This window comes from Halyomorpha halys, unplaced genomic scaffold (genome assembly GCF_000696795.3).
Source record: "Halyomorpha halys isolate HHAL.00 unplaced genomic scaffold, Hhal_1.1 Scaffold670.1, whole genome shotgun sequence".
NCBI classification, from domain to species: Eukaryota; Metazoa; Arthropoda; class Insecta; order Hemiptera; family Pentatomidae; genus Halyomorpha; species Halyomorpha halys.
In genome coordinates this window covers 429,653-441,169 of record NW_027106188.1, presented here as the reverse complement: position 1 = coordinate 441,169, position 11,517 = coordinate 429,653, and the positions used below count along the sequence as shown (strand labels likewise).

General features: G+C 28.6%; 1 protein-coding gene across 18 annotated transcripts in view; it reads right to left on the bottom strand.

Moving 5' to 3' along the window:
- The window catches only part of l(1)G0196 (inositol hexakisphosphate and diphosphoinositol-pentakisphosphate kinase), an 82,360-nt gene that overhangs the window by 4,527 nt on the left and 66,316 nt on the right, over positions 1-11,517 (bottom strand). For 17 of the 18 annotated variants that reach the window (XM_024360665.2, XM_024360654.2, XM_024360642.2 and 14 more), the window contains 4 exons: positions 9,393-9,557; positions 1,293-1,380; positions 631-743; positions 213-362 (listed from right to left, as the gene is read on the bottom strand). In XM_024360665.2, coding sequence (XP_024216433.1) covers positions 213-362; positions 631-743; positions 1,293-1,380; positions 9,393-9,557 — 516 coding nt within the window. The remainder of the gene's footprint in view (positions 1-212; positions 363-630; positions 744-1,292; positions 1,381-9,392; positions 9,558-11,517) is intronic. The other variant, XM_024360644.2, reaches the window with a different exon arrangement.

Below are 11,517 nucleotides of genomic sequence, written 5' to 3'. Positions count from 1 at the left end.
TATTGACCGCAACCCTGACCATCTTCCTATATATAAATATAAAATAAGATTTACTCATTAGATTTATCTTCATTTGTCATACCCTCTCCCCTCTCTCAACTTATCATATTTAATCTACAGTTAGTTACATCCAAAATAAATATTCCAATTAAATATTTCTGAACAAAGCCTCTTCAAATCAATTTTACCTAAATAACTAAATCTGGCCTTACCCCAACAAATATCTGACAGTTTTGCTCTAACAGTATCTATTGGTACGACTGTTGTATCAGATTCTTGAAGGAGTGTTTCAGAACAAAAATCCTCTTCACTTGCTTCTGATACAGGAGTAACTTCACCACTATCTCCAGCTATAACTTCATCTGTATAAAACAACATAAATTTGAATATATATTCAATTTATATAATGAATTACACCAATAGTACCTATAGAAGAGAGATAAAGAAATTAGCATAAAAAATGGCGATCCATATTTTTTAAGTTCTTACTGAACACATAGTTAACACCAATAATGTATTTTAAATTTATATTAATTTTGTTTTTAATTAAAAAAAATAATAATTCTGATTTATTCTACATTTTTTATATTAAAAATCTAATTTATAATTAAAAATGTTAAGCAACATTACCTGAAATAGGAGCAAAGTGGGCATTGTCAAGGGCTCTGCTATATAATTCTGCAACTTCAATGCTATCCCGATGTTCAAAATAGCTACTATTGAATCCACCTGGGTGCCTGAAACTATAATAATAAAATAGAGATGACTCACAGTGGACTATGTACATTAGCTATACCAGAATTTTTTTGGAGTAATATAATTTTTTAGCCTTGATGTTCGCCAGGATGTTCGGGTTGAGTGCTACAAGAGTGCAGTTTTTACTGTTAATACACCTCTGGTTGCAGACCATATTTTGGATTGCTGTGGTATTAGAAAATACAATAGTGAAGAAAATTGCAACTTTATTGGACGTATTCCAAAAATAGCACCGTATTTTGCATTTACTTTCTTTACTGAGATAATACTACAGATTTTCCAAAAGCTATTAGTCGTTATAAAGAGCTCCAGTTAATGGAACAATCTATAGAATATGTCCAACACAAAATAAAAAATTTTTGTCAGTTGTGCTACTAATCAACTTATTTGTTTTCATAACAAAACAGTTGGACATATCAAAGAATTCTTAGCAATAGAAGTATTTTTATGATATTTATGAATAGAAAAATAAATTTCATAACATAAATTAAAATAGTTATAATAAATAATAAAATAGCAGAAGGTAAATGGTATACCTGTTAGCGACATAAAAATCTGGTAGCGGAGCAGGAGAAGAAGCTCCACTGCTAGAGACAAAACTAGGAGGATCTGACCAACCCATACCTAAAAAAAATAAATAAATAAAATAAAACAAATAATACCATTAAAATGAAGAATGACAACACTATGAGATATATTAAGTATATAAAATATTTCATTTCTATGATTTGAAATCGAAACAAGTATCAACCATTACTCAAAATGATTTCAATTCCAAAATCAGATTTTGAGAGTTTTTATAAAAGAAAGATAGTCCAGTGTTGTGGTTTAAAAAAAAAAAAAAAACTTCTTTTAATACTTTTCAATACTTTTAAGTTGACTTTCTAGCCAACAAAACTTAAAATTTGTATATTAGGCATAGATAAACATATCCTATTTAGTCCAATAAATGGATATTTATAATATTAATAATTTTTGATTTATTGGATTATTGGAGTTTGTTGAATATGGATAAAGGACAAACTAAAAACTCTCTATTAGAAGATGGTTTATTGGTCTTATGAAATATATAAAAGGCAAAATATTCCAGTGGTGGTAAAAAAACAAAAAACAAATAGTAATTAAAATATTCAATTTAAGCCAACATTTCGCCCCACGTTGCAGGGCTTCATCAGGGCTCGATGAAGATACAAACAACTAAAATTAATATTTACAGTGAAACTTATATAAATAAACAAGAATTACAAAAAGTTTTAAGACAATTAATGAAAATGGAAATAGTAACAAATAAAAAATAGATAAAAAGGAAATAAAAATATAGTTAACACAAAAACAGAAAAATAAGGGATATAAGAATAATAGTGAAGTCCTTTTTTCTTAACTTTTATTCTTATATTAATTCTCTTTTATTTCTACTTTTCACTGTGAATATTAGTTTTAGTTGTTTGTACCTTTTTGGCTCTGATGAAGCCTTGCAACGTGGGCCGAAACTTAGGCTCACATTAAATAGTTTAAATGCTATTTAAGTTCCTTTTTTTCTTTTACCACACCTGGACAATCTTCCTTTTGTATATTTATGGTCTTTTATCCATATACTTCAAACTCGAATGATCCAAAAAATATTAATATCATAATTATCCAATTATTAGGACTAAATAGGATGTGTTTATGTTTGCTTAATATACAAATTTTAAGTTTTATTGGCCAGAAAGTCAACTTGAAATTTGAAAAAATACACCTCTCCATTTACCCACCATAAAATTAGAATATGGCATCTATTTCCTGCTAACATTTAGAACAACTGAAGGACAAAGAAAGGTTATACTCATAAAGAAAAGTAGTAAGCAGAAATGTTTATCTTTGCTGTAGTTAACAGTAAGAATAAAAAACTTGTTTATATATATATAAAATGTAAGATGTATATTAATCAGAATTAATATTAAAGGGGTTCTACTTAAGTGATAATAAACAGGTTTCTATCTGTTTGCAGCTTGGTCAAATTTTATACAATTGGTTTTTAATCAAAAAAGTTGAAAATCAGTGTCTGCCTAAGATTTTGAAAAGATGCCCTTGACCCTAGATCTTCTACATGAAACTTTTTTCTAGAATTTTATTATATTAATCATTTTGTATAAAGTCCAGGTAATGGCAGAAAATCATTTAGTATATTGACAAAAACTTTTGTAGAATTCCTCACAATTGCAAAATCCAAATAAATGAGCAACTAAAAAAAATTAGTTTTTGAATTGATCCTAATCTAGATATGAGACATGTCTAATATTGATTGTTTTGTAATTCTGAAAATAGTGCAGCTTGTTTTTTTTTTTTTCAATATAGCAAATTAATAATGCAATAAAATTCATATTTACTTAATAAAAATTGCACAACAGGAAACCTAGATGAAAATCCATCCGAAAAATAAATTGAATTCTGTTCATCTTCCTCCTCCACCCCGATACAACATTATAACACATCATAACCTAAAAGACTGAGTCCACTCTAATCTTTACCCTTTTCTTAAATATTAACCTTAACTTATATTCATAGAGTACTTCTATGATATTATTAGTCTATTTTTTTAAATCCCTACTTTAATTTAATACATATTATTTTGATCATGTTTAATACATATAACAAATCAAAACTGAAAATTCACCAGTTAATTTTTTTTTTAATTGAAACTTCTTTACCGACATTCATACAGATCAAGAAAAAAAAATTATAAGGGACATGAGGGAAGGCTTGAGATGAAATGATAGTGGTGAGGGGAAATGCTCGATGTATTTTGTATTTAGATTAAAATATCTCAAAACTAAAAATTGAATCTGCATACTGTAAGTGAGGGAGATGCCCTTTTGTAATCTTTGTAATAAGCAATAATTCAAAATTGTATCTTAATGCTATACTAAGACCTCTGGTTTTACCTCCTCACCAGTTCAAATTTTTTTTCTATCCATGTGAGTCTTATCATATTTCACATAAACAGACACTACAGTACTATTTTTAATATTAATGTAAGTCTCCAGTGCTCATTACCTCCTACTACCACTCAGTAAAACTAAAAAAAAAGAATTCATGCAGCATGACTGCCCAGGAGTGCTCTTACTTTCTGGACATACCTCATAATTTCGGGCTAACTTATAGAACTATCATTATCTAAGGAGCTTTCCTGCATTTGTTAACAATAAGAGCCCCTTAAAAGATCAATTAACTTGGCTTTTGCACTGTAACTTAACAACATCAATAACTCAAAATACTACATTTAGATAAAAACAAAAATATATTTTGACCCCATTCTCTCACTTTGTTTGTTCTTCAACATTTCAGCCCTCGGCCCATTATCATGGAGACACTTAAAATTGATTGTTCCAAGTTTTAAAATTTTTTATATTAGAAACTAATAGATAAAATTGCCATGGATACGACCCTTATTCATGAATGAACCATTGATAAATAATTATCATATATGAAAATTTTAGCTATTAGTTTCATCTATGGCTAAGTTTTGCCTAACTTTGACTATGACCAAGTCAATAATAAATATTTATATTTATATTTCATCACTTTAAATTTTTAACAATTTGCTTATTTACTCAATATACAAATTTTTAAATATTTAAAGAGATGAAATAAAATTATAAATGTTTATAATCGATTTGCAGCATTTATTGATTACTAATAAATAGTTTTTTCTGCTATTTTGTACCTTTTTTGACAACACCCAAACAAATTTGATCCTTTTTTTCTCTTAACTTTATTCTTTACAACTTTTCCAATGTTTCAACCCTCAGGTATTGATGTCATTTCCTTTTTCAAATCTTAAAAATGCAAATCTTAAAGGTAGGTTCTGTTTTAAGTTGCAAATGTGAGTGAAGAAAGGAAGAAAAGTGTTTTATAAAAGGTTTAATTCTAGGAAAAAAATTATTTGGAAAAGATTGAATGGGACAAAGGCAATTAGCCTGCATTTTGAAGATTTGAAAAAGGAAATGACATCAATATGAAGGTATCCTTGAGAATGACCTGAGGGTCGAAACATTGGAAAAGTTGTAAAGAATAAAGTTGAGATAAAAAAAAGGATCAAATTTGTTTTAAATTAAGAATAAAATATAAATGTTTCCAATGGAGCATTTGGGCATAGTTGCCAGAAATATGAAAAAAATTAGAACTTGGGCAAATCAATTTTATGAGGGTCTGAGGACCAAACGTTGGAGAAGAATAAACAAAGTGAAAGATAAGGATCTAAAGATATTTATGTTTTTAATTTAAGTTACCTACTATCACAATCAAACAAAAAATTAATATATAATATATTAATAGACTAATACTACAATTATATTATTGTAATAGATTCTAAAACAAAGCCTTAACTCTCTCAAATAGCAGTAAATAATTATGAGTCAATGTTCAGCGAATTCGGAGACTGTGAGAACAAAAAGAGATATAATCATGCCAACGAAGATTAGATGTTGCACATTTCAACTGAATAGCCCAATGCAGGCTAACTGGAATCAATAATAATCTAATACATATTTGTTTAAATACTGCATAACGATTCCAAACTTTCAATTATTTACAGAATATTCCATTGGATTAAAAAATGGAAAACAATTAAGGTAAAAAATAGCAATAATACATAGGTAATCCTTATTCAGAAGAATGAAATGCACAGAAAATGATTTTAAAAATTATTTTATTTGGGAGACAAATTTTGTTTTAGAATCCCTAGTATGGAGTCGTGCAGAGGTAACTATTAAACACGGATGAGAAGGATGTTTTTTAGCATTGGTAGGTAGTTCATAATAGCTCGGGGGTTCCAGAGATTTGCTAGAACTGCTACATCCTGATACAGAGAATGTCCTACAGCATCCTGTTGGTTTCACCATCCTAGCTGTAAACCGCTCCAGGCAGTACTCGAATTTTTCACTTTTCACAGAAAGGGAGCTGCCTTTAACAGGAGGATCTACTTCAATGTCATTAAAATGAAAATAATAATTATAAATTATTAGTGATATTATATACTCCTTGTAAATTATAATCCTTCAACGCTTCTTTACTTTCTTTTATCCTCCTTGAAAACTTGTTTGACTATTCTTGCTTATTTTCAAGTCTCCCCTTTCCATTTTGATTTTATTTGTTCATGACCGTATTCACAAGACAAGTTATTTTAATATAAAACTTATTAATTAGTGAATCACAATAGCAGTAACTGTTATTTGTCCTTGAGAACTCCTGAACCTCTGAAAATGTAAATGTGTCTTGTATATAAATGAATAACATCAAAAGAGAGAGGGCAAACAAAAAAATTGTCAAAATTTTATGATTTACCTGGAGTATATAACAATACTAATGAGTTATAATTACCCTTCGGACTAAAAAATAAAAAAAAGAAAAAGAGTTCATTTTGGATTTTCTTTCCTGAGAAGAGATGTAGAGGTGAAAAAACTTCCATTTAGAATATTATCACTATTCTATGTTTTTTTTGTACTATTTTTCAGGTTTTCCCATATCTATGTACTAATGTTCCTCATTATGTTAAGTGCATCTATTTCTTTTTGAGATATTCTCATTTAGTCCCATTAATTGAAATTTACATTTATTTTATTTATTTATTTTTTTCTTACCTACTGGAGCAAAGAAGAAGGCATTTACAAATATATGTATACATATATACATATACCGGCTATTTCATTTTCTTGTTTTGCCGGGATGGCATTATAAGAATGGTTGCCGGGTCCGCTGAAGGCGGAGTCAACAAAGATGGCATATGTTTGCCTGGATTGTTAACACCGCCTTCAGCGGACCTGGCAACCATTCTTTTTAATGAATTAATTCACAAAATTTAAACAAATTTTAATTAATGAGACTAAATGACAAACCCAATTTAACAGAAATTCAAAACAGATTTTTTATAATATATTTCAAGTTTTTTTTTTAATTTCTTAATTGAAACTGGTACAGACTTTCTTATCACAATTATAAAATCATTGTACAAATAGGTTTCTACTGCGTGACCAAAAATAGCTCAATCAAAGGGTTTGTAAAAATTGTCAGCTGTTGAATGTAATATCTAAGTTTCATCATCTGATAACAAAGTAACCTTAAAGTAATAATGAATCAGCATTAAATAATTTTTTTTTTTGCGAAAATGACAAGTTTTGAGCCAAATAAGTGATATTTACAGGAATTTTTGATTTACTTCTTGAAATCTTTAATTTTAATAAATCTGCAGCTGATTGATTGCATTCATTGATTGTTTGTAGAAGCATATAGTGAATGTAGTGGAAGGCTGAAAGTGCGCAATGACACGGAATTGCTAGTATTAATGGAGGAACATTCGTCCCTAACACAAAAATAACTTACATTATAAGGGTCTCTACAAGCGGTTTTAATTCATTGGAAATGATTAAAAAAAAGGAAATTTGGTTTAAAAAAAAAATGGAGTCGATAGAATTGAACACAGATTTTAGAAGAGTAAAATGCTGCTTGCCAGGCATAACATAGAGTTTTTTGCATTAAATAGTAACTGGTGATGACAAATGGATCCACTATAACCCAAAGAAGAGTAAATCATGGGGACCACCTAACCATGCTTCAAAATCAACAGCCGAACCGACTATTCCTGGAAAAAACTCATGGTTTGAATTTGGTATATCAGCTTGGTGTCGTGTATTATTCATTGTTTAAACCGAGCAAAACTGAAGATTTCTACCGAACACAATTAATGAGATTGAGTCAAGTACTCAATGAAAAACGCGCCTATTACTACTTCAGATAACGAGAAAATTGTTCTCTTACATGTTTTCATTGCTTGTATACATGTTTGGGTGCCAGTCAAAACCTATTTGGAAACACTTAATTAGGAAGTCCTACCAAGATCTAGATGGAATAATCATATTTCATTAGTCTATTTACAATTTAAAAAAAAAAAATATTTCCTTTGAGCCAGGACCTTACATAATAATTATAACTGACAATACAAAAAATACTTAATTACTTTCCTTTTTTTAAAAAAAAAAAAAACTGAAAAATAAGATAGTCTTTGATATACAGAGTTTCAATCTTCTGTTATTATTTTTTTACCTAACATAATAGTCCAGTGCATTTAGGTACAAAAATTCAAAAATGAAGAAACCCAGTGACAATGGGTGGATTTTAACATCTTCCCCTCCCCCCCGTTTCTTACTTTAAGAAGTAAATAGTTTACACATTACTTATAATTACTGTATCTTAATACACTTTTGTATTTGTTTTGTCTTTACATTGCCATCAAAACTATTTATTTCGGAGTATACTGTATTTTTCACACACATTTTCTTTGAATAAATAATTCAATTTCCTCAATTTTTATCTAGACTAAAGAATAAGTATTTAGCAACTAGAAAAAAACTTAAAATTATCACCCATTTTTCGTTTCACATATAATACTTTTAAAACTACCCTCCTCATGAAAGAAACTATCAAACTTTTTTTAAAGTACAATAAATTTTATAAAATTGAAGCCCTAATAAAACTCTAAAATTTCCCAAGGTATGGTTTTTCAAAAACAATTTCTCTTAAATATTGAAGGAAAAAAAAAATTATAAAATATTTTATTATGTTTTAAATATTCTCGACTGCTTGTTTTAAATACGCTCTCTGGGGGATTAGTGGGGCGGGTCCGGATTACCTTTTTTTTAGCATTATGATCTCCTCTTGTGAGATTGTGACATGTCGTACATCGACCAACCTACTCGCTGAAATTGTCCGTTTGAAAAGTCAGATAAGTAAGGCTACCATGGAGGGCAGGAGTGGAGGGTTTGATGCCGATTTTCAAGGAGTTTAATGAAGGAGAAAGGTATAACTGAGCCAGCCTGTTCATGGATCTCAGCCAATTTCTTTCAGTACTAATTGTTGAAAATACACTGTTCAAAAGGTTTGGCAAATGATAATGAAGAATGACTGAATAATTATGAGAAGATTAAGAGAAATGTAATTTAATAATTCTAAAACTAGAAAATTGTAAGCAGGAAATTCAATGCCTATTCACATTTATCATTAAAAATATTATAGAACTCATAAAAAATTAACAACTTATTATTTAATCTATTCAGTACCTAAATCAAAATAAAATACAATAACTCACAAATTAAATGGCAATTGATTACTGAAATATAAGAAAATTAAGAAGCTTGTATAGTATGTTTAAAATGAGTTTGCCTGCAGAGAAAGGAGCTCGCACAACCCCCTTTCTAGTTCCTCCTCTTCTCACCATAATAAACCCTTCCTACTAGGAGCAAAGTCTACAACAAAACTTTTTATTAACATACTTTGTTCTCATTTGTTTTTATTATTACAATTTTCCTTTCCCTTTTTTTTTTTTTCTAATTTTCATTTTACAATATCCAGGAAAGGAAGTATAGTCGACTGAGTGGAAAGAAGACAGAACAGTGGGGAGTCGGCAGGATAATGTTTCCTACTATGCATCCTTCCCCCTCCTTTACCCATAAGCAAACATCTTAGATGTACAATACCTCAGTAAAGAATTTATATAGAAAGTTATAAGTATTAAATACTAAACAATGATATGTATAGAACCAATTCTATGATAGTTATTCATGTTAAAAATTATTTCAGTAATAAAAATAAGTTATACGCACTGTTTGGAGAACATTCTAGAGGCGTTGAAGGACATTTAGGCGGAGATGATGCAGGTGTCTTCATAGCTCGTGTGACCTTGTCCAAGAAAAGATCAAGCTGCCTCAAAGAAAGTGCATTATGAAGGGTTTCAAGTGGCCTAATCGGGGGAACTCCACCACATCCCTCTAAAAAATGTAATATAATTTAAGAAATGAACAGATTAAAAGTTTTAAATATATTTTTGAAGAAAATGGACCAAAAGTATCCAAATTAAATACTTATAAAGAATTATGATGATCCTCTAGGAATAAACTAAGAAAAAATAAGTATTCACAAATAATCAAATAAGTATTAAACCAGTGGTTACCAATCCATAGAAGTCAGCGGACCACTGAGACATACATTGAACCACAGGGTTAACCGTAACTCTCAACTTCAACAAAGGGGAGAATAAACTTAAAACTTATTTTGCTTAAAATGTGCTTTTGAGTCTTTTCATTGTTAAAAACTTTCAGCTAACAAACTCACATCATGAAATATCACTAATAAAGTACAGCGTACTCTCAGTAAACCAAACTAATAGTTGCATGTGGGTGTTCGGATTAATGAAAAGTTCAGGTTACAGAAAGTACCAGGAAATTTTTTTTTAAAAAATTCAACAACGTAAATGTACATAACTATTTTTATTTATTTTATTTTTTGTTTAAAATATTTTATTGGAAATTTAACAGTTTAAAGTTTTAAAAAATTAAAATAAAAAAAAAATTATTATACCTTTAGTAATGCTAAGTGATGATTTAATTTGTTAAAACTATAATATTGCTCATTTATAGGGGAAAAAAGTATAAACAAAAGTAAAAACACTCTTTGTATGGATTTATTTAAAAAGTGATAAAAAAAAGAAATTTGTATTATACATATTTCTAATTCCAACAAAATATATTAAGAACATTTCCATAGGAATTAGATTATCCTATATCAAAATTGTAAAAATTTTCACAGTGATCACAATAATTTGCCTATAGATCGGGAAGTTAAAAATGTCCTTTACACCTATGCACATTTATTTGAAAACAAAAATGTTATTGCTGTTTTTTGTTCTAAAAAAACTAAATTTTTTTTAAACCAGTTCGGATTACACTGTAGTTCTAACAATAAACAGTCATAAAATTATGTGTTGCCAACCCTCCAGCAGCCCACCTAAAGCTCACTTGGTCTATTGTCTGCGGACCACCGGTTAGGAATCACTGCTTTAAACAACACAAAAATGTTTAAATAAATATCCTTATTATTTCATTCCACATATTCAAATTGAATGAAACACTATTATTTAATATAAGAAATTATACAGGTGAACATAAGTAAAAAATGTTCTAATATATAATAATTAAAATATTTTAAAAATATATATATAATGTCTTAATTTTGTAAATGAGTCAACATAAAAGAAAAAAGTTCATTGGCGATTTCAGAGCTATAATGGAATAAAAAGGTTTTATTTCAAAAATATAACTCATGAAACTTGATTATTGAAACCAATGCACTTAATATTAGAACAATGTAGACCTTTTTTCTCCAATGGAAAGAATAATTTAATCCAATAGCCCCACCAGTAATAAATAACATGTTGCTTATACAACATTGAAGTCTACTAAGAGATAATAGAACTTTTGAAAGATCTCAGAAGATATCAAGTTTATAAAGATACTTAATGGCTCAGAACTTAGAACAAATAATACAAGTTCAAAACCTAGAAAATTCTTAAAGAAGAGAATCTATAATATTACAGAGAAAAAGAAAAAAGTTTTTTTAGGAAATTCCATAACCATCACTAAATTGAGATGTTTCCTCCTTACTTAAATCACCAATGGATACAATAAAACAGTTAACTGTGATGAGAATTATTATTGGGTTAAAATATATAACCTAGTTTAAACTTGCAAGTGATTTGTTTATCTTATTTTTACATGACAGGATATTGTAATTTTTAGAAGATGACATATTTATACAAACTTCCTTAATGTGTCAATCCATTTCAAGTGATCCAGATAAATAGTAATTTTTGCTTAACGATTTTATGATGAAACGATTGTTTGCGGATTCTTACTTTATTAGGGAATCCAAAATTACTAGTTTTAATTGTAT